Source organism: Pan troglodytes, chromosome 15 (genome assembly GCF_028858775.2).
Source record: "Pan troglodytes isolate AG18354 chromosome 15, NHGRI_mPanTro3-v2.0_pri, whole genome shotgun sequence".
In the NCBI taxonomy this organism is placed as follows: domain Eukaryota; kingdom Metazoa; phylum Chordata; class Mammalia; order Primates; family Hominidae; genus Pan; species Pan troglodytes.
Genome location: NC_072413.2, coordinates 91,211,155 through 91,238,369, shown reverse-complemented (window position 1 = coordinate 91,238,369; position 27,215 = coordinate 91,211,155). Strand labels below are relative to the sequence as shown.

The 27,215-nt window shown below is 43.3% G+C and overlaps 2 protein-coding genes and 1 pseudogene across 8 annotated transcripts in view; 2 read left to right on the top strand and 1 right to left on the bottom strand.

Annotated features, from left to right (window-relative positions):
• Positions 1-22,523, bottom strand: part of UBR7 (ubiquitin protein ligase E3 component n-recognin 7) — a 34,772-nt gene extending 12,249 nt beyond the window's left edge. The window contains exons 1-12 of one of the 7 annotated variants that reach the window (XM_063793095.1): positions 22,138-22,339; positions 19,620-19,753; positions 18,870-18,930; positions 17,451-17,546; positions 14,600-14,653; positions 14,301-14,406; positions 10,840-11,048; positions 10,214-10,363; positions 9,172-9,334; positions 7,218-7,279; positions 2,544-2,642; positions 370-2,212 (exon numbers count right to left, since the gene is read on the bottom strand). In XM_063793095.1, coding sequence (XP_063649165.1) covers positions 2,550-2,642; positions 7,218-7,279; positions 9,172-9,334; positions 10,214-10,363; positions 10,840-11,048; positions 14,301-14,406; positions 14,600-14,653; positions 17,451-17,546; positions 18,870-18,930; positions 19,620-19,753; positions 22,138-22,287 — 1,278 coding nt within the window. In that variant the 5' untranslated portion in view covers positions 22,288-22,339 and the 3' untranslated portion in view covers positions 370-2,212; positions 2,544-2,549. Of the gene's footprint in view, positions 1-369; positions 2,643-7,217; positions 7,280-9,171; positions 9,335-10,213; positions 10,364-10,839; positions 11,049-14,300; positions 14,407-14,599; positions 14,654-17,450; positions 17,547-18,869; positions 18,931-19,619; positions 19,754-22,137 lie in introns of those variants that run through there. The other 6 variants (XM_063793096.1, XM_001149838.7, XM_009428332.5 and 3 more) reach the window with 6 other exon arrangements.
• LOC129137002 (large ribosomal subunit protein eL20-like) lies at positions 5,465-6,050 on the top strand (annotated as a pseudogene).
• An 18-nt stretch (positions 22,524-22,541) lies between the features above and the next one.
• Positions 22,542-26,678, top strand: GON7 (GON7 subunit of KEOPS complex). Its single transcript, XM_529642.7, has 2 exons — positions 22,542-22,749; positions 25,791-26,678. The coding sequence occupies exons 1-2, from the start codon at positions 22,542-22,544 to the stop codon at positions 25,904-25,906; spliced, it is 324 nt and encodes a 107-aa protein (XP_529642.4). The 3' UTR covers positions 25,907-26,678.
• Positions 26,679-27,215: the final 537 nt, after the last annotated feature.

Genomic DNA, 27,215 nt, shown 5'->3' with positions numbered 1-27,215 from the left:
TTCTTTTTTTTTTTTTTTGAGACAGTCTCGCTCTGTCGCCCAGGCTGGAGGGCAGTGGCGTGATCTTGGCTCACTGCAAGCTCTGCCTCCCGGGTTCACGCCATTCTCCTGCCTCAGCCTCCCGAGTAGCTGGAACTACAGTCGCCTGCCACCACACCCAGCTAATTTTTTGTATTTTTATTAGAGATGGGGTTTCACCATGTTAGCCAGGATGGTCTCGATCTCCTGACCTCGTGATCTGCCTGCCTCGGCCTCTCAAAGTGCTGGGATTACAGGCGTGAGCCACCGCGCCCGGCCTGCATTTTTCTTAAAACCTGCAGAGGGAGGCTGTGTAGACTTAAATATACTAAAAACAATCTGAAAAGCAACTATTTTGTATTGGTTTTATTTAAATTTTACAGAAACCTGATCAGAGTTAAGTATGTAATTATAAGTCCAGTAACAATTTCTACAAAAATGCACATACAATGCCAGAACTCCTTAAAAGCAACTAATATCATATTTGTGTTTTGCATAAAACATGCATTAATATGTTGGCCAAAATCAGTCTCTACAAGAAGAGACAGTCCAATACAGTCGATAAGAAAACTAGTTGTGAACAACAGGTAAAAAAAGAGGTTTCCAGTTAATGTGAAAGAAGGAATAGTACCTTTCATAAAACAAGCCCTTCAGCGCTGAGTTAACTGATCGGTACTATTGTGCTGCACGTAATGTAACACATCACCTCCAAGACTTGGTCCTGATTGGTCATAGGAAGTAAGGGACTTTCTGGTAGTTACATCAGATATTTGAGAAGATTAAAAGTTTTCCGGACATGATGGTATACTAATAGTGCAACCTTGCAAAAAGGGTTCGAAACATTGTCAGACTTGGAAGAGTTCCCCAGCTTGATAAACAACCTCAAAGACACCCCAAGCCTTTGAACGGAGCCCTCTGCACAAGGCCAGCTCAGGGCTCACCAGCATGTCCTGTGGCCACAAGACCTTCCAGCTCCACATACCACCCTTCGTGAGGATCTGTAATTAGGAGCCTGAATGCCAAAGAACATGGTTGTGCCATTTCTTTGAGGCTTTGACTTTTTGTAAGGCCTAGTTCATCTCTTCCAGGGATTGGGCACTCGAATGAATACATAGATGCTGGACACATTAGGAGTATTAATATACATGGTGGCCCCACAGCCTGAAATGCTTTTATTAACATACATCAAGGTGTGTCTCCGACTGTCAGGAAAGACCTTGTTCCTCCAGAGGGAGAGAGAAGCTGAGGGTTCTCTATGTATCACAAGGCATTTCCTACATAGACTGAGGGGTGTTAAAGAGATCTCATATCAACTGAAAGGACTTCCCCTCAAATGTGGGGCTCTGTACAACCTTCCATGAGGATCTTCAAAAAAAAGATCTCATAGTCGTTAGGGAAGTGGCGGTGGACATTAACATTATATACACAAAACTCATCATTCGTGCAGCCTCGGGCCTTGTTTGTAATCTCTTCCACAGTCTGTCTCTTCCAAAACAGGGCTCCCTGCCCTGCTTATTACAAGTAAGCTAAGTCAGGATCTGTTTTCTTTAGCAGATTCAAGGGGGAAAAATAATAATTTATTGGGGTTCTAATAACATTTTCATAACAGAATATCAAAATAGGTCCATTTTTGATATATGCTTATGAATATCCCTGATAATATCAAGAAATCCAGAGGACTTCGTAAACCACCAAGATTTCACAGGGGTGAGACCCGGTCTGTTTTCTAGGCAGCAGAGAAGGGACTAGTATACGGGCAAATGTTCTCCAGGAAGCCCTGTGAGCACTACAGTACTGAAATTCTAATTCTAGTGCCAGTAGAATCATGAACGAAAATTTCACTTGAACTGTATTAGTAAAATTCATAACAAAGGCTTGCTTCCTCAACCCTGTCATCTGTTAATCTCTCCGCCTGTGACAGACATCCAGACCAGAAAACCATCAGTCCTGGCTACTCTGGAGGTTGGGCCTAGAGAAAACAAGCCCCAAGATCCTTTCTAAGCTATGACCAAACCTCAGAAAACAGGGACGTGAAAGAAGGAGCAGACCAGGCTTGAGGAAGCTTTGACCCAAGGCACCACGATCATAGGGGCGAGGGGACCTGTAGAGGTTCTAGGTGACGGGAAGAGAGCCTTCCGTGATGCCTGCAGAGGAGGTTCTGGAAGGCAACAGCTCTGTGGCAAAACACACACATCTGGGAGTGAAATAACAGATCATTAAACAAGACACCAATTTGCTTTCTCAAAACAAAATCAAACTTAAAAACTATGCAAATAACCCTGGGTGCACTGGAGTAGGAGTACACTGGAGAAGTCTGTGGAATGAGCTGCATTAGCTGAGTCACAGAGGACGCTGGCTGTGAAGTCAGCATCCACACTGTGGCTACTGCAGCTAAAGAGAATGAAGGGAGCGCGAGGCCTCTCCAAACAGAGGAGGACGGAAAGGGGGCCAAATGTGAACCACACCTCTTTTATTCCAAGAATGGGAAGCGCATTTTCATTGGCTTGAATGAGAAAGCTTCATACCCCACTCTAGCTGCAGTAATACTGCATCCCATCCACTCTTCTTCTCTTTTTTGACTGAAACTCTTCAAAGAACTGCTGAATGTCCTCTCTCTTAACAACCTGTTGATGAAAAGCAAAGATTATGAAAGAGAACTAAGTAACAGAATCGCAATACGAGGCCACAGCATTCACAAACAAGTCAAATGATACTGTTAAGAATTATGTTAATGTGCAGTTAATGATACCATCTCCATTTTCTATATATATATATATTTTTTTTTTTTTTTTGAGATGGAGTGTTGCTCTGTCACCCAGGCTGGAGTGCAGTGGTGCGATCTCGGCTCACTGCAAGCTCTGCCTCCCGGGTTCACACCATTCTCCTGCCTCAGCCTCCCGAGTAGCTGGGACTACAGGCGCCTGCCACCAAGCCCGGCTAATTTTTTTTTGTATTTTTAGTAGAGATGGGGTTTCACCATGTTAGCCAGGATGGTCTCGATCTCCTGACCTCATGATCCGCCGGCCTCGGCCTCCCAAAGTGCTGGGATTACAGGTGTGAGCCACTGTGCCCAGCCTACGCCTGGCTAATTTTTAAATTTTGTGTAGATACGAGGTCTCACTATATTATCCATGCTGGTCTCAAACTTCTGAGCTCAAGTGATCCTCCTGCTTCCTCCCAGAATGCTGGGATTACAGGTGTGAGCCATGACACCCAGCATGTTTATTTTTTACTAAGGTAACACATGCTTATTGTTAGGAAAGAAGGACAGTGAGACAAGGAGAGTGAAGGAAAGAGAAAGAAAAATAGAGCACGTGAATGAATTCGAGCAAAAAGGGAAAGAGATAAAGAGAAAGTAAGAAAGAGGGGTATAAAGTGAAAACTTCCCTCTCATTCCCTAGTAAGTGCGGCTACCATACTCAAAACAGCAACTTGGAATAATGCTAACTTGGAATAATTTTCTCAGACCAGTAGCTGATACACCAGTTTCATAAGCACCAACAGTAATACTGCTGCTCAACCAGTGAGGAATCCAAACCCCTAACAGATTCAGGATGCAGAGGCTGAACACATCCTGAAATGACTGCAGCTCAAAATTCTGATGTACTTGGCTAAATGGCACGGGAATTTACACTTAACAAAATGCTAATAAATAGGATACTTGCAAGTTGCAAAATGAAGGATCTGTCCCTACCCTGGATTACAAACATTAGCCACAGAAAGCCCGTAAGTAAAAGGAAATATCTCTAGCAAGGATACTGTAGGAGGAGACCTAACAACACACAAATGAGACTGTGCAGCTTTTGGTTTCTGGATATCCTCAAATGGTCACAGCTAACGTGCAGAGTAGAAACGCTAGTGAATAAATACTTGGGTTCAATAACAAATCAGTTTTTTAATTTATTTCAGAAAATGTGTAGTTTCTAAGTTTATTAATTATTATTGCTTTTTAGAGACAGGGTCTCGCTCTGTCACCCAGGCTGGAGTACAGAGGTGTGATGATAGCTCATTGGAGCCTCAAATTCCTGGGCTCAAGCGATCCTCTGATCTCAGCCTCCCAAGTAGCTGGGACCACAGGCACACGTCACCATGCCAGCCTAATTTTTTTTTTTTTTTTTTTTTGTAGAGGCGGGGTCTCATCATCTTGCCCAGGCTAGTCTTGAACTCCTGGGCTCAAGCAATCCTCCCACCTTAGCCTCCCAAAGTGCTGGGATTCCAGGCATGAGGCAGTGTGCCCAGTCTAAGTGGGTTTTTTTTTGTTTTTTGTTTTTGTTTTGTTAGATACAAATATTAAATAAAAGGCAGTCCACCATCTAAGAACAGCTAGAACTTATTAACATTATCCCTATGGACAAATACAACCAAAGCAGATAAGCTTTATGGCAACCTGAGGTTTTGTTTCTCTTTCTGTGAAGATCTGGTTAATAATGTCATGGAACAAACAACAAAAACACCACATTTTTCTCACCTTTAAAATTATCTGGTCAGATAAAAAATTCTCTCCTAAAGACTCCTAAAGAGTGGCGCTAGTGATAACAAGGACCCAGATGTTGAAGATACCTGTGAAGACCTTGAGTAAAAGTCTCCAATGTGCATGAAAAAGAACATGCCTAACTTTTTTCTTTTATGTAATTTTAAGTATATGTTTGTGATAAAATTAATAAAGAAAACCGACCACACAAAAGAGTGGAGGTGCAACAGCACCAGCATCAAGAGGGCATGCCTGCACACTATTTGAAACACCTCGAATGTCCATTGACAGTTCAGAGGTTACCACACTGAGGCAGAGTGCCCCATTACACCCATGAACATTCTTAGTTCTAGCACCAAAGAAGCTTAAGTCTGTATTAACCAGAGGATAGTCTCTGCAACAGAAACAAGAATAACTACATTAAGTTTTAAGAACTGTAGGGAAGGCTGGGCGAGGTGGCTCATGCCTGTAATCCCAGCACTTTGGGAGGCCAAGGTGGGCGGATCTTAAGGTCAGGAAATCGAGACCAACCTGGCTAACACGGTGAAACCCCATCTCTACTAAAAATACAAAAAATTAGCCGGGCGTGGTGGCGGGTGCCTGTAGTCCAGCTACTTGGGAGGCTGAGGCAGGAGAATGGCATGAACCTGGGAGGCGGAGGTTGCAGTGAGCCAAGATCACGCCACTGCCCTCCAACCTAGGCGACAGAGCAAGACTCCATCTCAAAAAAAAAAAAAAAAAAGAACTGTAAGGAAGTAGGAATTGTTCTCAGTGATAGTGAAGAAGTCTCTAAAAACTGAGAAAACCACTTAGAAGAAGGCTCTTTTAACTTTACAATTCATTTTGCAGAAAGGCAGCAGGCAGCACTGTGATCCTGTCCAGAAATTCAGGCAGTTAAATGTTCTTCCCACATCTATGACAAAGAAAAAAACGACCTAGCCTTTTGCGGGTGGTGGCGAGCGTGGAGAGGACACCATGAAGGCCTCGGGCACACTATGAGAGTACAAGGTGGTGGGTCACTGCCTGCCCACCCCCAAATGCCACACACCGCCCCAATACCACATGCGAATCTTTGCGCCTAATCACGTCATCGCCAAGTCCCGGGACTTCTGGTACTTCGTATCTCAGTTAAAGAAGATGAAGAAGTCTTCAGGGGAGATTGTCTACTGTGGGCAGGTGTTTGAGAAGTCCCCACTGCGGGTCAAGAACTTCAGCATCTGGCTGAGCTATGACTCCCGGAGTGGCACCCCCTACATGTACCGGGAATACCGGGACCTGACCACTGCGGACACTGTTACCCAGTGCTACCGAGAGGTCTATGGGCGCCCGGCACCGCACCTGGGCCCACTCCGAGATCCTGAAGGTGGAGGAGATTGCAGCCAGCAAGTGCCACCAGCCGGCCGGCCATCAGGCAGTTCCACGACTCCAAGATCAAGTTTCCCGCTGCCCCACCGGGTCCTGCCCGTCAGCCCAAGCCACGCTTCACCACCAAGAGGCCCAACACCTTCTTCTAGGGGCAGGGCCCTCGTCCAGGTGTGCCCCAAATAAACTCAGGAACGCCCCCCACCCCAAAAAAGAAAAAAAAGGAAAAAATGACCTAAAGTAGGTAGACAGAGATGACATCTTCTAAGAAAGCAGGGCTCAAGCCAGCCTCCCAAGTAGCTGAAACTACAGGTACAAGCCGCCATGCCCAGTTCTTTTTTTTTTTTTGAGATGGAGTCTTGCTCTGTCACCCAGGCTGGAGTGCAATAGCACAATCTTGGCTCACTGCAACCTCCACCTGCCGGGTTCAAGCGATTCTCCTGCCTCAGCCTCGGAGTAGCTGGGATTACAGGCACCCGCCCTCATACCCAACTAATTTGTGTATTTTTGTAGAGACAAGGTTTCACCATGTTGGCCAGGCTGGTCTTGAACTCCTGACCTCAGGTGATCCGCCCACCTCAGCCTCCTAAAGTGCTGGGATTAAGGCGTGAACCACTGCACCCGGCCACCATGCCCAGTTTCTATTCTAAACTATGGAACTTAGAATTCCAGAAAATGGGTCTGGTGTTAATTTTTCCTGTCCAGTCATTTTCCCCTCCCCCTCCCAAAGATCCATGCTTCAAGGTCAGGATCAGCAGAATCAGTACTGCGGATTCCTTCCAATGACCTTCTGCTAAGCTACAAGTACTCTCTCAGAGGCTGTGGGACTGCGCCCTCCCATCATTCCTCCCGGCTTAGCTGGGGTTGGTAAGGACTGCCAATGTAACTCTGATGTTTCACTACCTCTTATTCATTTCCCTTAGCCTGCCAATTTGCTCAAAACAGTCCCTGAATTCAACTCTCAAGTACCCACTTAAGTCGCAGTCATTTTTTTTTTTGAGATAGGGTCTTGCTCTGTCGCCCAGGCTGGAGTGCAGTGGCGTGATCTCGGCTCACTACAACCTCTGCCTCCTGGGTTCAAGTGAGTCTCCTGCCTCAGCCTCCCTAGTAGCTAGGACTACAGGCGCCCATCACCACGCCTGGCTAATTTTTGTATTTTTAGTAGAGATGGGGTTTCACCATATTGGCCAGGCTGGTCTTGAACTCCTGACCTTGTGATCCACCCACCTTGGCCTCCCAAAGTACTGGGATTACAGGTGTGAGCCACCGCACCCCGCCAGTCGCAGTCATTTTTAATCGTCAAAAGAAAGAAACCCTTCATTCAAAACTTACAGGGCTATGATTAGAATTCTTTAACTCAACATACCGTGCCTTCATCAGCAAATCTCTTGAGATAGTCTTTAAGTTCAGTCTTCAAATCATTGTATTCTAAATCAAAACCACAAAAGTATTTAAGTTTAGATAAACCATTTGCTTTCAAAAACAAAATATTCTTTGCCATTGACACCTGAGTCTGTTAATAATGTAGTCTAAATAAAAATTTTCTTAAGTGAAAGCTGCATAGAAACTCGTTCCCAAATTATCTGTACTTCTACCATGTTGATATGAGACCCTTTTTCATTAAAAAAAAAAAAGCAAAATTTTTTAAAAAGCACAAAAAGCAGAGATATCCTAATCCTATAAAGATTAAGAATTTTTAAAAGGGCTTCCTATTTCTCTGGAATTCTGGTAGCTGAAATAACCTTGGACTTGTTGAATATTTAATTTAATTTATTTTTTGAGATGGAGTCTCACTCTGTCACCCAGGTTGGAATGCAGTGGCACGATCTCGGCTCACTGCAACCTCCGCCTCCCGAGTAGCTGGGACTACAGGCACGCGCCACCATGCCTGGCTACTTTTTTGTATTTTTAGTAGAGACAGGGTTTCACCACGTCAGCCAGGCTGGTCTTGAACTCCTGACCTCAGGTGATCCACCTGCCTTGGCCTCCCAAAGTGCTGGGATTACAGGTGTGAGCCATCGCGCCCAGCCCAAACAAACTGACTCACTTAACAGTTTATATTATGTACAAGGTAACTTGAGGGCTACAAGTATCTTTTAGGTGCATCCTCTATCCTTGAAAAGTTTTTACTCTAATAAAGGCAAAAAGAAATTAATAATTATAAATAAAAGACAAGGCCAGGTGGAGTGGCTTGCACCTGTAATCCCAGCGCTTTGGGAGGCCGAGGCAGGTGGATCACCTCAGCTCAGGAGTTCGAGACCAGCCTGGGTGACATGGTGAAACCCTGACTCTACTAAAAATACAATTAGTGGGGACCGGGCATGGTGGCTCATGCCTGTAATCCCAGTACTTTGGGAGGCCAAGGCAGGTAGATCACCTGAGGTCAGAAGTTCGAAACCAGCTTGGCCAACATGGTAAAACCTTGTCTCTACTAAAAATACAAAGTAAATTAGCCAAGCATGGTGGCAGGTGCCTGTAATCCCAGCTACTTGGGAGGCTGAGGCGGGAGAATCACTTGAACCTGGGAGGCAGAGGTTGCAGTGAGCCGAGATTGCGCCACTGCACTCCAGCCTGGGTGACAGAGTGAGACTCCATCTCAAAAAAAAAAAAAAAAAAAATTTGGGGGGCGCAGTGGCATGCGTCTGTGGTCACAGCTACTTGAGAGGCTGAGGCAGGAGAATCACTTGAGCCTGGGCAGCAGAGGTTGCAGTGAGCCGAGAATGCACCATTGCACTCCAGCCTGGGCAACAGAGCAAGACCCTGTCTCAAAATAAATAAATAAATAATAAAAGACAGAAATGACTGATGCCATAAAAGGCACATAAAAGTGGTGGCATCCAAGTGGAAATGGCTGGGATAGAAACCACTGAAATAAGTTTGGCCTGCTGCAGCTGGGTGGTGGTGGGGGGATGTAAAAGCCTTCAATCAAGGGTTTGGGGGTATTTTCTCCTCTAGTGGTTTCCTGTGAACCACTGAAGCAACCTCAAGAACTGTCAAAATGGTGACATGCCTTGCTCAAAAACATGACACATAATGTCCAAAAATTGTTTCAATGGATGGAAAATTTGCATTCATCCATCTACCCTTAATCAGAATAGCATATGTTGTGGTTTCTCAAGCATGTAATTATTCTAGCATGTAACTCTGATTCAATGGTAAAAGCAGCTGAATACCCACCAATATGAAAATCAAGCAATGGTTTAAAATTCAAAATTTTAATTCTTTGTATTAAATTAAAAATATAGGTGTTTACTGCCCCCTTTATATTTTTTTTACATAGTGAAGGAAACTATGAATTTTCACACACACACAGTATTTACCACAAATGAGCTCCACTTGCTGGACTCTATTCATGCTGCTAAGGGTATCCATTAGGGGATCGCTCCTGTCAGTGGCCTGGGCAATCTTGCCTTTGTTTTCGTAAGCCAGAACTGTGTCGTATTCATCTGTCAGGAACAAGACATCTAGATCTCCATACATTTTCTTTAGGGAAAAAAAAAAAAAAAAGAAAGAAAGTTTCCCCATTAGAACTGTTTATCATTCTCAGAAAGCCAATTTCCTGAGAATCACTAAAAATGTAATTTTTTTATATTAAGACCTAGAAAAACTGGAGCCTCTTTAACACAGAATTGCTAGAAGGATTTATTCTTTTTGCCTAAATTTCTTTCAGAAATCTCCCAATTTCCCAGATGTCATATGGTCTATGAGATCTTTATTTAAAAACCATTGATTTACTGTAACTTTTTTTTTTTTTGAGATGGAGTTTCACTCGTTGCCCAGTCTGGAGTGCAATGGCATGATCTCGATTCATTGCAACCTCTGCCTTCTCGGTTCAAGCGATTCTCCTGCCTTGGCCTCCCAAGGAGCTGGGATTACGGGCACGTGCCACCACGCCCAGCTAATTTTGTATTTTAGTACAGACAGGATTTCACCATGTTGGTCAGGCTGGTCTCGAACTCCTGACCTCAGGTGATCACCTAACTTGGCCTCCCAGAGTGCTGGGATTACAGGCGTGAGCCAAAGCACCTGGCCAATTTACTGTAACTTTCAACCAGTGTTTCCAAGCAACTTTGATAGAACAAAGATAAGTAAACTAAAATTAAAATAAGTAAATTTAAACTACTGCATAATTGTCCATTTCTTCCACAAACATTCCAACTGTAAGTACTATGTCATAAATTTGCTTAATGTAAAAATTTTGAGGGTCTCCTAAACATTAATTTCATAAATATATTGTTCAGGTGTTCTTTTTATTTTCCTTTCTTCCTCTGGTACAAAAATTGAATTTTTTCCCCAGGTGTTCTTATTTTGGGGCACCAGTACACAAAACATGCTAACACTGAACACAATCAGATACTTTACCATACAGTCTTGGCAGGTACACAACTTGCTACGCCAGTTCAGGGGCCAATAGGTGGCAGTGTCTTTCTTTATAAGCTGCTTAGCTTTAAGCTCCTGAAGTTTGCAGCCAGATTTTGATTCTGCGTTGAGGCTTTCATTCTTAAACACTGTCTGAAATAAAATTAAGTTTTGAAGCATGTTTTTTAAACTACCATAGTTTTCATAGTTTAGATTTTGTAAAGAGATTTCTTTAGGCAAAGGATAAAATTGAAATCCAAAGCCATAAGTTTACAGAATTAATTCCGCTTCAGTTTCTTTTTTTTTTTTTGAGACGGAATCTCGTTCTGTCGCCCAGGCTAGAGTGCAGTGGCATGATCTCGGATCACTGTAACCTCCGCCTCCTGGGTTCAAGCAATTCTCCTGCCTCAGCCTCCTGAGTAGCTGGGATTACAGGCATGTGCCACCATGCCTGGCTAGTTTTTGTAATTTTAGTAGAGATGAGGTTTAACCATGTTGCCAAGGCTGGTCTCAAACCCGTGACCTCAGGTGATCCGCCACCTCAGCCTCCCAAAGTGCTGGGATTATGGGCATGAGCCACCGCGCCTGGCCCAGTCTTATTTCTTGATGGCTCGTACTTCACACATTACCTGGAGATCAGATTCAGAACTAGAGCCGGCACATGGTTCACTGTTCTGCTCTACTTTAACCTCCCGGACATCATCCTTTCCCTGTTCTGGAACATCCTCTTTGAGGGTACTATCTTGATGCTCTCCATTTTCAGGTTTGATAACTTCCTGATCACCTATTCCATCAATGTTCCGCACCAATCCATCATCCTCAGTGGATATTTTGGTTACTGTGAGTTCAAAGAAAAAGAAAAACACATACACACATATCCACTGACCTAACGGCCAATAAAGTCCCAACAGACAATAAAATCACTTATTCTATTTTTTTTTTTTTTTTTACAGACAGAGTCTCACTCTGTCGCCCACAATGGAGTGCAGTGGCATGGTCTTGACTCACTGCAACCTCTGTCTCCCAGGTTCAAGCAATTCTCATGCCTCAGCCACCCGAGTAGCTGGGACTACAGGTACGTGCCACCATGACTGGCTAATTTTTTGTATTTTTAGTAGAGACAGGGTTTCGCCATGTTGGCCAGGCTGGTCTTGAACTCCTGATGTCAAGTGATCTGTCTGCTTCAGCCTCCTAAAGTGCTGGGATTACAGGTGTGAGCCACCACATCAGGCATACAATAGCTTTTGCTATTTTTTTTTTTTTTTTTTTGAGATAGAGTTTCGCTCTTGTTGCCCAGGCTGGAATGCAATGGCGTGATCTTGGCTCACTGCAACCCCCACCTCCTGGGTTCAGGCAATTCTCCTGCCTCAGCCCCCTGAGTAGCTGGGATTACAGGCATGCACCAGCATGCCTGGCTATTTTTTATTTTTAGTAGAGACGGGGTTTCTCCATGTTGGTCAGGCTGGTCTGGAACTCCTGACCTCAGGTGATCCACCTGCCGCGGCCTCCCAAAGTGCTGGGATTACAGGCATGAGCCACCACATCTGACCTAAAATCACTTTTTCTGATATTAAAATATTTCAGAATCTGGAAAAAGAGATTAGTCCACCGTAGTCTCCGAAATACTGAGAAAGAAAATACCAACGCTTCTTTAGGTTATGTCTGCCTAACCCAAAGAATTCAAATAATTAAACAGTTTATTTGAAAATATCAATCACTGCTTAAGCACTTTACACATAAAGGAGAAAATATTGTACTGTACTTGTTAGAGACAGGATAATACAAGAAGCAGGAGGAAGAGATTGAATTGTAAACACAGACAGAAGGGTAATTTTTTAAAAACAGCTTTTCTTTATGGGAGGAAGAAATAAAAAAAATGATGGGTGTAGTGGCAGATATACTCTGAGACAGAGAAGAGAAACGATAGGGGAGCTCACATTGGAAGCCAGCATTTCAATGTAATAGGAGATGAAGCCATCTGCTGATGGGAGAGGAAATGAAAGGAGAGGCAGGAGATCAATTTAAAAAACCCAATTAAGCTGGGTATGGTGGCTCACACCTGTAATCATAGCACTCTGGGAGGCCAAGGCGGGTGGATCACCTGAGGTCAGGAGTTCGAGACCAGCCTGGCCAACATGGTGAAACCCCTTCTCTACTAAAAACAGAAGAATTAGCTAGGCATGCTGGCGCATGCCTGTAATCCCAGCTACTTGGGAGGCTGAGGCAGGAGAATTGCCTGAACCCAGGAGGCATAGGTTACAGTGAGCAGAGATTGTGCCACTGCACTCCAGCCTGGGCAACAGAGCAAGATTCCGTCTTGAAAAAAAAAAAAACCCAACGAATGAGAACTACGCATAGATAGGTTCAGCATCTGTGGACAGTGAGAGAGATCACTGGAAAGGGTGTGAACAGAAAGGGAGCAGCACTTAAGAACTCTGAGGCAAACTGGCCGGGCGTGGTGGCTCATGCCTGTAATCCCAGCACTTTGGGAGACCAAGGCGGGCGGATCACTTGACATCAGGAGTTTGAGACCAGCCTGGCCAACATGGTAAAGCCTTGTCTCTACTAAAAATAGAAAAATTTGCCAGGTGTGGTGGCATGTGCCTGTAGTCCCAGCTACTCTGGAAGCTGCGTCACAAGAATCGCTTGAACCCAGGAGGCAAGGTTGAGGTGAGCCGAGATAGCACCACTGTACTCCAGCCTGGATAACACAGTGAGACTCTGTCTCAGAAAAAAAAAAAAAAAAAAAAAAAGGCAGAAAAGCAAAAGAACTCTAAGGCAAATCTAAAGTGTAGGATGAGATCGGAGGTATGGCTATGCTGCTCATGGTTTGTATAGTGAACTGGTCTCTAAAGATGAGAAAGGCAAGAAATTATGAAGCCTAAGCAGCAGATACTATGAGTAACTGCCACCTTAAAAATAAAGAAATACATAAAGCATTACCAATAAGATAGTTAATGCCTCAGGACCATTCATTAATTAGTTGTTTTGATTTAATTTCTTAGTGTATAATAAAAGCACCAGATAGACTGGGCATGGTGGCTCATGCCTGTAATCCCAGCAGTCTGGGAAGCCAAGATGAGTGGATCACTTGAGCTCAGGAGTTCAAGACCAGCCTGGGCAACATGGCGAAACATTGTCTCTACAGAAAATACAAAATTAGCAGGGCATGGTAGTGTGTGCCTGTAGTCCACTTTTATAAAGGCACTAATCCCATTCACGAGGGCTCTGACTTATAAAAGAGGCCCAAGCGAGCTTGTTTGCCCCTTTTAACAGGTACGGACACGTAGAAGGATCCGTCTATGAGGAATGGGCCCTCAACCAAACACTGACTCTGTGGGCACCTGAATTTTGGACTTCCCAGTCTCCAGAACTGTGAGAAATATCTGTCTATTGTTTATAAATTACCCAGCCTAAGGTATTTTGTTTTAGCACCCCAGACAGACTAAGACACCACCTCCTCCCCAACTGATACCATGTGTTATAATTAACAACTTATTTCAGTTCTATTTATCTTTCAAAATCCCATTCAAAAACTGCCTCCTCCATTCTCTAACTCTGGTCTCATCAATACTCTGCATCATATCATTTAAGTATAAATTTGTTTTTGGTAGTATCCCAACAAATCTATGCACCTTGTGGAGAAAGAACACATACTATTCTTTTTTTTTTTTTTTTTTTTGAGGATGGAGTCTTGTTCTATTGCCCAGGCTGGACTGCAGTGACGTGATCTCCGGTCACTGCAACCTCTGCCTCCTGGGTTCGAGTGATTCTCCTGCCTCAGCCTCTGGAGTAGCTGGGATTACAGGCAAGCGCCGTGACGCCAGGCTAATTTTTGTATTTTTAGTAGAAATGGGGTTTCGCCATGTTGGCCAGGCTGGTCTCGAACTCCTGACCTCAGGTGATCCACCTGTCTTGTTGGCCTCCCAAAGTGCTGGGATTACAGGCGTGAGCCACCATGCCTGGCCAGAACATATACTATTTTATAACCACAGAGCCCAGTTAAAAATAGTTGCTAAAAATTCTGAATTGAACATACAAATTTCACAAGCACAAGTTTGTGGCACACCAACTTCACAAAGATACCTACCTGCCAATTGTGCAGCATAAGCCCACAAAAAAGAACAACGTTTCATGCAGGCCTGGCATACCATCTCCTGAAAATCCCCACTCTCAGGGGGAATGGCACCAAGATGCTGTGAATATAGAACACCAAAAATTTTCTTGTGATTGCCAAATTGTCCAAAATGCCCATTATTTTATAAATACTGTAATAATACACTGATCATATCATTAGAATTTATTTTTAGAAGACTAATTATAATGTAAAATATAACCTTTATCTTTTTGTGACGACAATGGTTTCAAAAGGTGGAACATTTTCCTTACCCTTCCATGGAACCAGTCTTCACAGACTACGCACTGGATCATCTCATCTGGAATCTAACAGAGAAAAGCAGTTTGTTAAGGATTACATTGAATTCGGGAACATGGAAATAACCTGGCACACAGTAAAATAAGATACTAAATATTTGTTCTACATGAACTGGTGTTCCAAAGGCTTACATTGAGATAAGCACTTTACAAACAATCTCAAGGCTCTTTCACATCCGTTACTTAATATCTGATTCTCACAAAACTGTGTAGACAAGGAGGGCATTCCCATTTTATACAAAACTCAGGCCCAGGCAAGTAATGTGAATGGACCAGTGCAGACAGTGACAACTGGGACTTTTTACCACACCATCCTTTAATACAATACTCAGTTGTATTACTGTATAAGGATGTTCACTCCAGCCTTCTTTATAATATTGAAAAATTAGACAATGCCTTTCTGCTGCAGAACCATCCTGCCAAGTACACTGAAAAGTAAATGTTATGAAAAACCTCGATAGATAACTCCTCTAATTTGAATAAATTAAATAATTAAATGCTGGCCCTAGGAAAATAATATACCAAAGGACATAGACTATTTTGGGGATGATTTTCTTTTACTCCCAGGCTCTCATAACTGTTAATTAACATCCCAATGTTGTTCTGTCCTTTTCCTATTGTAGGCTTCTTAAAGGGAATAAAAAAGCACATATTGTGGAACAGGAGGAGCTGTAACACTTTACCACATGCCTTAAAATATCCAGTTTTGGCCGGGCGTGGTGGCTCACGCCTATAATCCCAGCACTTTGGAAGGCCAAGGTGGGCGGATCGCCTGAGGTCAGAAGTTTAAGACTAGCCTGGCCAACATGCTGAAATCCTGTCTCTACTAAAAATACTCAAATTAGCCGGGCATGGTGGCAAGTGCCTGTAATCCCAGCTACTCAGGAGGCTGAGGCAGAAGAATCGCTTGAACCTGGGAGGCAGAGGTTGCAGTGAGCTGAGATCGCACTACTGTACTCCAGCCTGGGTGACAGAGCGAAACTCCGTCTTAAAAAAAAGAAAAAAAAATCCAGTTTTAAGGTTTTATTTTTGTTAACTCAAAGAGACTTTCAATCTGTCCCTCTATATAATTTGGTTCAATAATTATAGTTCCAACACAATTAGAAAGCAAGGAAGAAGGCAGAAGACTAATATCTCTAAAGACAAAAAGTACTCTTTCAAATCAGTAAATACCCAGACAAAACCCAAACCAATCAAAACATGGACTGAGGATATGAAAGGACAATTCAGAGAGAAGGTTATTATGGATGTCCAATGAACTTATGAAAAGATGCATAACCTCACTTATCATCAGGGAAAGAAAAAAAAATTTAAGATACTATTCTTCGGCTGGGCGCGGTGGCTCACGCCTGTAATCCCAGCACTTTGGGAGCCTGAGGCGGGCGGATCATGAGGTCAGGAGATTGAGACCATCCTGGCTAACAAGGTGAAACCCCGACTCTACTAAAATTACAAAAAATTAGCTGGGCGTGGTGGCGGGCACCTGTAGTCCCAGCTACTCAGGAGGCTGAGGCAGGAGAATGGCATGAACCCGGGAGGTGGAACTTGCAGTGAGCCGAGATTGCGCCACTGCATTCCAGCCTGGGTGACAGAGTGAGAATCCGTCTCAAAAAAAAAAACGAAAAAAAAGATACTATTCTTCATTTATCAGAATGGCAAAATTTTCAAGAACTGGTAATATGCAAGGTTGACAAAAGTGTTGGGGAAAAAACACTATCATATACTGTTGCTGGTACAACTTTTTTGACAGATATGATCACAATTTTATTTTATTATTTATTATGATTATTATTTTTTGAGACAGGGTCTCGCTCTGTCACCCAGGCTGGAGTGCAGTGCCGCAATCCCAGCTTACTGCAACCTCTGCCCCATGGGTTCAAGTGATTCTTGTGTCTCAGCCTCCCGCATAGCCAGGACTACAGGCATAAGCCACAGTGCCCGGCCAATCACAATTTTAAATGCCACAAATACACTTTGATCCATCAATTATACCGATCCATTCTACATAAATACTTGGAGTATACTCAGTTGTATTACTGTATAAGGATGTTCACTCTAGCTTTCTTTATAATATTGAAAAATTACACAATGCCATTCTGCTGTAGAAGAACAATTAGGTTGACTAACTTATGGCATATGAAATTATAGGATACTCTGCAGCAGTTAGAAGGGGTAAGTGTGTTTTGTTGACATGAAAGAATGTCTATGATATACTGGTGAGAAAAGCCAGCTGCAGAAGTCAGTGTACAGAATTTTCACTTCTGTTAATAGAAAGGAAACTACACATTGAAACACACATTCACTCAAACACTTCTATGTGCACAGAAAAAGGACTAAAAATATACACACCAAAAGTGTTAACAGTGGTTATGCCTGGGAGGTAAGAGGGGCAGAAGTGAGGAAGAACTCGTTTTGAATTTTGCATATACTTCTCATTGACGTTTTCAAGAGGATGCTGTTTGTATACCCCATTTTTTTGCGTAAAGAGACAAAAGAAGTTGAAGGTCATTTCTTAGAAAGTGTTTGGGGGCTGGGGGAGGCAGTCAGGGAAGGAGAGGAAGGGAAGAAGCTCTGGCTTTGGGAAAGTCCTCTCCAATATTTCATTCTTATGATGTAAAAATGAAAAGAATGGTTGAGATGTGTACCAATTATAGATCCAACCCAGATTCATAAGAAAAGATAAATCTAGAGCCCTTTCACCATCCCACACTGCCTCTTGAAGAGCCAGAGGCTCGGATATGACAAGCGGTTGAGGAATCAAGGCTAGAGGGGACACACTCCCAGGTTTAACTTCCAATTCTCTTACCTCGTCTTCAGGATCAGGATAAGGTCTCTTGCAAACGCAGTACAATCCAAAAAAGTTGTCATTGTACTTATTGCCAGAATTTACCTTTGCTTTGTCCTGAAATATAATATTGATTTCAATAATAATATGGTCTAATTTTAACTATAATTTCACACATTATAAAATTTATGCATTCAATACATTTCCACATTATTTCCCCCAAGATGCTGATCTTTAATTTTCAAAGTAGGAAAAAAAAAAACTCACTACCACTAAAGGGATACTTTTTTCAGGACACAGGGAAAAAATAATTTTTTTTTGTTTTTTTTTGTGGTAATTAGGAGAAATTAAATACACCTATTCAATAAAATGGAGATAAAAGTTAATCATAAATATTAATTATCAACCTATGTGAACTGATATTGGCCTGGAATTTCAAGGTACTTCTTTTTTCTTTTTGATAGAGATGGGGTCTCACTATGATGCCCAGGCTGGTCTGGGTTCAAGCCATTCTCCCACCTAGGCCTCCCAAAGTGTTGGGATTACAGGTATGAGCCACCACGCCCAGCCTTATTTATTGGTTTTTCTTTTTCTTTTTTTTTTTGAGATGGAGTCTCGCTCTGTCGCCCAGGCTGGAGTGCGGTGGCACAATCTCGGGTAACTGCAACCTCCGCCTCCTGGGTTCAAGCGATTCTCCTGCCTCAGCCTCCCAAGTAGCTGGGATTACAGGCACGCACCACCATGCCCAGATAATTTTTTGTATTTTTAGTACAGGGGGGGTTTCACCATGATGGCCAAGCTGGTTTTGAACTCCTGACCTCAAGTGATCCGCCTGCCTCGGCCTCCCAAAGTGCTAGGATTACAGGTGTGAGCCACCGTGCCCAGCCTATTTATTGTTTTTGTTTGTTTGTTTTGAGATGGAGTCTTGCTGTTGCCAGCTGGAGTGCAGTGGCGCAATCTCGGCTCACTGCAACCTCCGCCTCCTGGGTTCAAGCAATTCTCCTGCCTCAGCCTCCCAAGTAGCTGACCGAGTAGATGACTGGGTGCCACCATGCCCAGCTAATTTTTGTATTTTTAGTAGAGACAGGGTTTCACCATGTTGGCCAGGATGGTCTCGATCTCTTGACCCTATTTATTGTTTTTAAGTCATATCCACTGCTTTAAAAGCCTCAGAGAATAAGTACAACCAATATAATTAAACCTGAATTACTTTCAAGTACATCTCTCCCCCAAACCTTTCGTATTAATTACCATCTATCTTGTAGGCTCTCAACAGTTTATACAGTTTTTCTAACAAAGTAAAAAATGAAATGGCCATCTGCAAAGAATAAGCATAAGAACTTCTTTTTTTGGAAAATACAGGTATTTGTTTTTTACCCACTCTGGCAAATATTAACCTCAGCTGCTCTAACTGCATTTATAGTTACAGTGCTTACTTACAGGAAGTAATTTGCATTCCAAATTTTTAAACTTGCTGTTTCCACAATCACAACGAAAATTTCTGAAAAAAGGAGGAAATAACAATTTTATTTTTCTTTTTACAAAATCCAATTTAAAATTTCTTCAAGCATTCAAGCACATAGTAAGACTTCACAATTCTGGAAATTAATATGTACAAAAGCAAATATTTATATCACATACAAACACACAAGTAAAATGATGGCAGGGAAAGATAAGTGGTTTGAGTTTGTACCATATTATGTTTTTAAAGGCTCTAGAAACAACTCTCTCCAATTATATAAAATAATTACATTAAATTTCATTAGTGCTGGGCGAGGTGGCTCACGCCTGTAATCCCAGCAGTTTGGGAGGCTGAGGCGGGCGGATCACGAGGTCAGGAGATCGAGACCATCCTGGCTAACTTGGTGAAACCCCGTCTCTACTAAAAATACAAAAAATTAGCCGGGCGTGGTGGTGGGAGCCTTTAATCCCAGCTATTCGGGAGGCTGAGGCAGGAGAATGGCGTGAACCCGGGAGGCGGAGCTTGCAGTGAGCCTAGATCACACCACTGCACTCCAGCCTGGGTGACAGAGCAAGACTCCGTCTCAAAATAAATAAATAAATAAATAAATAAATAAATTTCATTAGTGTACAACTGCTTTGCATGAAAAAACAAGATTAGGAAAAAGTGTAGATGGGAAAGAATCTATACTTCAAAAGCATTAGTAACAATCTCTTGACTATGTTTACCTTTTTGTGTATAGCTCAAATAGTTTGTGACTTCCATGACATTCATAACTGCAAGCTAAACAAATTCCTGCTGGTTCTTCTCCCTCTGGGGTGCAGGTACTACAGGCATATAGTGCTTGTCTCTTTACTGAGCCCTGAAAGCCCCCAAAATGGAAAAGAGAATTAATGTAGTAGCATGATTTACCTAATACCCACACTAGGAACTGAAAAATAATTAAAATCAGATTATCTGTGGTCAAGATCTTTCTGTAAAAACCATTAAGACTAAAAAGTTTACACAACAGAGCATCAACCAAAACACAGTTGCGTTGCATGTTTCATTTTTATACTAGTGCTTTTTTTCATGCAAGCACTTTTTTCTTTCTTCCTTATTTATTTTTTGCAGAGATGAGGTCTTGCTATGTTGCCCAGGCTGGTCTCAAACTCCTGGGCTCAAGCAATTCTCTGCCTTGGCCTTCCAAAATGCTGGGATTACAAGCATTAGCCACGACACAAGCCAGCACTTCTTTCTTAAAGTGATAGGAAGTCTGAATTTGTCAATCAGCTGTGAATAAATGGATCTGTTTAATCATTTTAATATGTGAAAACACAGGAGCATATGTATAGGCTTATGTAAGTAACATCACACTTTCATCCTGGAAAATGTTTGTAAATCTACCAAAGAAAGAATCAACACATGCAAAGAATCCCTTTGATTTTTAGGAGATGCATGCTGAAGTATTTAGAGGTATAGTGTCATCGTGTCTGCAACTTATTTTTAAATAGTTCAAAATTTTAAAACAGCAAATTTTAAGTAGAAAAGGAGATAAAACAAATGTGACAAAATGTTAAAAAGTGAATATGTAGGCTGGGCACGGTGGCTCACGCCTGTAATCCCAGCACTTTGGGAGGCCGAGATGGGTAGATCACCTGAGGTCAGGAGTTCAAGACCAACCTGGTCAACGTGGTGAAAACCTCATCTCTAGAACACCCCATCTACTAAAAATACAAAAATTAGCTGGGCGTGATGGCAGGCGCCTGTTATCCCAGCTACTCGGGAGGCTAAGACAGGAGAATCACTTGAACCCAGGAGGTGGAGGCTGCAGTGAGCGGAGATCATGACATTGCACTCCAGCCTGGGTGTCAAGAGTGAAATTCCATCTCAAGAAAAAAAAAAAGTGAATATGTATAAGAGGTATAGTTACCTTCCTCTAGGAAGGAGGAAGATAGATAAGGAGGCTTCCGGGATGCCAGTAAGGTTCTATTTCTTTTTCTTTCTTTCTTTTTTTAAAGTTCTATTCCAATAAGCCTTTTGCACTCCTAATGTTCTATTTGTTGATCTGGGTTGTGGGAACACGCACACTTTCCTTTCAAGCTGTGTACATGATTTGTGCAAATTTCCGTATTTTTTTTTTTACCAGAAAGAAAATATTAAGGAATCCATTTTATAAAGGTAACTACACTTCAAAAATAGTTTACATATAGACATAACTTTTTTTCTTTTTTTTTTTTTTAAGGAAAGCAGGGGAAAAATTGTTTTAGTGGTGACCAAAGGTTTTAAAATACCTGGGGCTATGTCTGGATACCAGGTTTATTCAACAATCTAGCACTTTGCAGTGTAAACTAACCTTGGTCAACAACGAGAACTGGTATTATGATCTCAGTTCATACCACATAATGAATGCAAGTCTTTCCCCTCATCTCCCCAGGGTTCCAATCCACCCCTCTTCCTAGGTAACCCTTCTTCCTACCAATTCTCATCCTTTGTCAGTCTTCTTCCTACCCATCCTTTTCCATTTTTGTACCTCGAAGTATAGGGTGAGTCACTAAACACCACATCACACCCCCTCAAACACTTGCTCACTCACAACGTCTTCCAAATGCCAAATAGATCCTTTTCTCCTCTCTCCCCTCCCTTGCCAGAGCCACTTGCTGTTCTGTTTCCGGTCTATTTCCAGGGGAGGGGGGCAGACTGCAGATAGACATGGGTACTTGCTTCATTTTGCCAAAAAAAGAAAGAAAAAGTACTAGCTAGCACTTGTCCAACTAAATTGCAGAGGAACTGGCTGTCAAGGAGCTCACCGCAAATCCCTATGGATTTGAAAATCTCTTTAACCTGACTCTCCCATTCGGTCCCTAATAAATAAAAAAAATAAATAAATAATCTTAGGATGGGAAAATCAGGGACAAAGATGTCTGGATCTGAGAGGTCGCGGGGTGGTTTCGTGAAAAGCAGTGGTGCACCAAGAAGAGGCTGGAGAGGACGGACAGAGCAGCTGCTCCAGGGCCCTTCCTGGCGGGCCGGACAGAGTTGGAGAGAGGGGAGAGGGGGGCCCCTGCTGGACACAGGCTGAAGGGGGCCCAGGAGGTTGGGGATAAAAGGGAAGGGTGGGCTTGGGGTGAGGAAGCGGCAGACTAACGGCGGCCCCGGACCACCACTGGGGAGACGACTGCGGCAAGGCGGGAATAGGGACAGCCGGGCCGGGAAGGGGAGGTTCGGCGGGAGCCGGGGGAGAGGAGGCCCGGGCCGCGCGCCCACCTGAGAGTAGGAGCACTTCTCGGAGTCGCTGCCGCCCAGGACAGCGCACGCCTCATTCTCCAGCTCCTCGTCCTCCTCAAGGACGTCGACCAACGATACCACGGGCTCCAGCTCCGACTGCCGCCCAGCGGCGCCCTCAGCTCCGGCCATCCTCAACTGTCAGCCGAACAGCGGCTCGGCCCCGGCGGAGGCGGGAAAAGCGGCCGCGAGGGGCGTAGCCGGAGGAGGTGGGGCCCGAGTGCCAGGAACCAATGACAAGGAAAAAAAGCGAAGGAAGGGGGAGGAGCGACTTCCGACAAACGGATGTCACTCCTCTCCCTTCTCCCGCCTGCGCCGGCCGCGGGCTGATTTCCGCCTCCGGGTGGCGCTTCCCGGTGTCGTGTTCTGGAAGCTTAGCGGTCACCATGGAGCTGCTGGGAGAGTACGTCGGGCAGGAAGGGAAGCCGCAGAAGCTGCGGGTGTCCTGTGAGGCGCCGGGTGACGGCGACCCTTTCCAGGGCCTGTTGTCTGGCGTGGCCCAGATGAAGGACATGGTAACGGAATTATTCGACCCTCTGGTACAGGGGGAAGTGCAGCACCGGGTGGCGGCGGCTCCAGACGAGGACTTGGACGGTGAGCTCTGAGACGGTGCTGCAGCGACCGGAGGACGGGGCGGGCGCCCAGGGGAAATTGGCTTGGGGAGCCCGTGTAGAGTGGCAGACTTGGACAAAGTGAGCCTCGAGGAAAGAAGAATTGCATCTAAAAATTTTTGGCGGGCTAGGCGAAGTGGGGCTCACGCCTGTAATCCCAGCACTTTGGGAGGGCGAGGCAGGAGGATCACTTGAGGTCAGGAGTTCCAGAACAGCCAGGGCAACATATCGAGACCCGGTTTCTATTATTATTTTTAAAATAATTTAAAAAATAAAAATTGTTGGCATTTATCACTATATTTATTTGGGCTGCTTCTACTCAAGCGTTTCCACAACTCATCACTATTTAATTTATTTCACAAAAAAACGTGTCGAATGCCTACTATTATGTGCCAAACCCTGAGCTGAGCCCTGGAGGAAGAATGAGGTGAATGCGACTCAGTTCCTGCCCTTGTGAAACACAAGGGGACTAGACAGGCAGACACTCTTATTAAAAGTGGAAGTGGGCCGGGCTGGTGGCTCACGCCTGTAATCCCTGCACTTTGGGAGACCGAGGCAGGCGGATCACGAGGTCAGGAGTTCGAGACAAGCCTGGCCAATATGGTGAAACCCTGTCTCTACTAAAAATACAAAAATTAGCTGGGCGTGGTGGCATGCTCCTGTAGTCCCAGCTACTCTACTCGGGAGGCTGAGGCAGAAGAATCGCTTGAACCCTGGAGGCAGAGGGTGCAGTGAGCCGAGATCGCGCCACTGCACTATCGTGGGCGACAGAGCGAGACTCCGTCTCAAAAAAAAAGAAAAAGAAAAGTGAAAGTGGTTCTGTGGTCCTCTGTAACTGTTGCAAACCCAGACACCCTAGGAAGTCTTCAGAAAGGATAAGACTTTTGAGCTGGTGTTGAATAAAAAGGAGTTTTATCAGGTGTGAAACTACAGACATACTTGGAAGAGTACAATCTATCGCAGACTAGGAACAGGTTCCAAAGACTGGGACAGACTTCATTTTATCACGTATTAACTCCCAGAGACTCCCTTGCCTTTCCAGTTTTGTAGGTGCAGTTTGAAAGTAGAAACATGAAGTTTAACTGCATTATTTTTTAAAAATTGCCTCGAATGCAGAAATAGGCAGGTACTTTTTTTTTTTTTTGAGACGGAGTCTAGCTCTGTCACTCAGGCTTGAGTGCAGTGGCACAACCTTGGCTCACTGCAACCTCTGCCTCCCCGGTTCAAGCGATTCTCCTGTCTCAGCCTCCGGAGTAACTGGGATTACAGGCGCCCGCCCCCACTCCCAGCTAATTTTGTATTTTTAGTAGAGACAGGGTTTCACTGTTTTGGCCAGGCTGGTCCCGAACTCCTGACCTCGTGATCCACCCGCCTCAGCCTCCCAGAGTGCTGGGATTACAGGCGTGAGCCACCACACCTGGCCAGGCAGGTACATTTTAACCGTCCTGAGCTGAAAAACCCAAGAACTAGATATTAGAGTCAGGATTTACAATTCTGTAAGAAGAGCCTAAACTGTACTTTCCTTCCATCTTGGGAAATACATCTTGATAATATGGATGTTGGCTATAATCAAAAAGAACAATAACAAGTGTTGGCTGGAATGTGAAGAAATTGGAGACCTTGTACATTGTTGGTGGAAATGTAAAACAGTGTAACCACTGGGAAAAAGAGTTTGGTAGCTCCTCAAAAAGTTGACATGAAGTTACCATATGACCCAGCAGTTCCACTGGTAGTCCTCCCAAGAAAACTGGAAACGTATGTTCACACAAAAACTTACACATGAATGTTGATAACAGCAGCATTTATAGTAGCTAAAACGTGGAAACAACAATTGGCTGGGCTTGGTGTTGCGCCTTTAGGAGGTAGGAGGATCATGTGAACCCAAGAGTTTGAAGCTGCAGTGGGCTGATTGCTCCACTGCACTCCAGCCTGGAGGACAGAGTGAGGCCTCATCTCTTCATCTCTAAAAATGATAATTTTAAAAAATAGAAATAATGCAAATATCCATCAACTGATAAGTGCATTAACAAAATGTGGTATATCCATACAATGGACTATTATTAGCCATAAAAAGTAATGAAGTATTAACATGTGCTACAACATGAATGAACCTTGAAAACATTATGCTAAGTGAGAGCCAGACACAAAAGGGTACATGTTGCATGATTTTGTTTATATGAATGTACAGAATAGGCAAATCCATAGAGATAGAGTAGATTAGTGAGCCAGGTGCAGTGGTGGGCACCTGTAGTCCCAGCTACTCTAGAGGCTGAGACAGGAGGATCACTTGAACCTGGGAGTTTGAGTCTAGCTGGGCAACATAGCAAGACCCTATCTCTAATAAGGGGGAAAAAGGTAGATTAGTGGTTGCCGAAGGCTGAGGGGAATGGAAAGCGACTGCTAATGGGCATATCATTTCTCTTTGGAGTGATGAAAGTGTTCTAGGTGATGGTTGCACAAGCTAGTGAATATACTAAAAACCACTAGGCCGTACACTTTAAAAGTGTGGATTTTGGCTGGCTGCAATGGTTCATACCTGTAATCCCAGCACTTTGGGAGGCCGAGGCGGGCGGATCACGAGGTCAGGAGAATAAGACCATCTTGGCCAACATGGTGAAACCCCGTCTCTACTAAAATGCAAAAAATTAGCCGGGCGTGGTAGCGCGTGCCTATAATCCCAGCTACTTGGGAGGCTGAGACAGAGGAATCGCTTGAACCCCGGAGGCGGAGGTTGCAGTAAGCTGAGATCGCGCCACTGCATTCCAGCCTGGCGACAGAGCAAGACTATCTCCAAAAAAAAAAAAAAAAAGAGTGGATTTTATGATGAATGAACTAATATTTCCAAAGAGGACAGTGATAGAAAATAAAGATTTTAAACATTGAAATTCTCAAAATCATTTTAATCTAAAATGTGCAGGTTTTATTAATCCCTAAAGTGAAAGTCTCGTTATCAACCACTTTAGCTATATGTATTTCTTTCAGCCATAGAACATATTGTCATACAACAAATATTTATTTTAAAAGGTGATGATGAAGATGATGCAGAAGATGAAAATAACATTGATAACAGAACTAACTTCGATGGACCATCTGCAAAACGGCCAAAACACCGTCTTAACAATAGCCTTCATGACATTTAAAAGATGGCTGTTGTATCCTTATTGTCACACTAGGACATTTAAGGAAGACTTATGCTCTAATTTGGAAAAGCATTTGTGTTGTTCTCCTGGGACAATTTTGTCAAAGAGAAAACTGGTTTTTCTGTTTCTAGCAAAGATAGTAAAGGCTTAGAAATAAAATCTGTTTTCTTGAGAAATAAATTTCAGACCCTGGAAGGAAAATAGAACACTTCATAATGTATAAAATCCTCTAAGTTGGCAACTGAATTTTTATCATTGTTTTCTATTTTTAAAATAATCATTGATTTGTGTGATGTCTACATCTTTTAACTTCTGGTTCTGTTATAAAGAGTACATGTCATGGTTCATAGGCAGTAACATTTCAGAGAACTGACATGAACAAGTGGTGAAAATTGGGCATTAAATATAAAAATAACAGTTCTTCATAAATAGAAGGAAAATAAGGAAATAGAAATACCGAAGAGAAAGGAGAGTCCTTGAAAGAGACCCAAGGAAACCCTGAATTCATACCCACGTCAAATATGCACATCTCCTGAGATGATGCCACTTGATGAATGTGCATTAGTCTGATTTATCATGTACCTTAAGAGAGCCAGATGGGGTATGTTTTTGTGCTGTGGTATGGTATTTATACAGGTAAAAATATAAGGCCTTAAGTAAACAATCTGCATTGATTACAATTTGGATATTTCCTCTCCTCCTGTAGCCATACTTTGATTTTGCTTTAAAAAGATTATTGAATCCTTTTAAAAATATATATTCCTAAAATATGTATGTGTGTGTGTTTCTTTTCTGCTCGTCAGTGGGACTAAGGCATTTTTATTTGCTGTGCATCCTTCCTGATTTAGATAGCTTCAATGCAAAGAAATCAAGTAGCATGTACCTAGTAAAATACAAATAGTCATGGAATTTTAGAGTTGGAAGTCACTTTACAAATTATGTGATTTATTTCAGAGATAAATCTAAGGATAAGTGTTTGCCCTCAGATTACAGAGCTAACCATTGACAAACTGGGTTACATAAATAGCCTTTAGATTTTTTTTAAGCTGATAAAAGGTGAGAGAAGATCAACTTTTTCTTTTCTTTTTTTTTTTTTTTGAGACAGAGTTTCACTCTTCTTGCCCAGGCCAGAGTGCAGTGGCACAATCTTGGCTCACTGCAACCTCTGCCTCCCGGATTCAAGCAATTCTTCTGCCTCAGCCTCCCAAGTAGCTGAAATTACAGGCATGTGCCACCACGCCCAGCTAATTTTGTATTTTTAGTGGAGATGGGGTTTCACCATGTTGGTCAGGCTGGTCTCGAACTCTTG

What these genes read in the sequence shown, in the direction of transcription:
- GON7 (XM_529642.7), top strand. Translation starts at nt 22,542, where the DNA reads ATGGAGCTGCTGGGAGAGTACGTCGGGCAGGAAGGGAAGCCGCAGAAG. An exon ending in TCCAGACGAGGACTTGGACG is followed by an intron (nt 22,750 to 25,790) that starts GTGAGCTCTGAG and finishes TTATTTTAAAAG; the next exon opens with GTGATGATGAAGATGATGCA.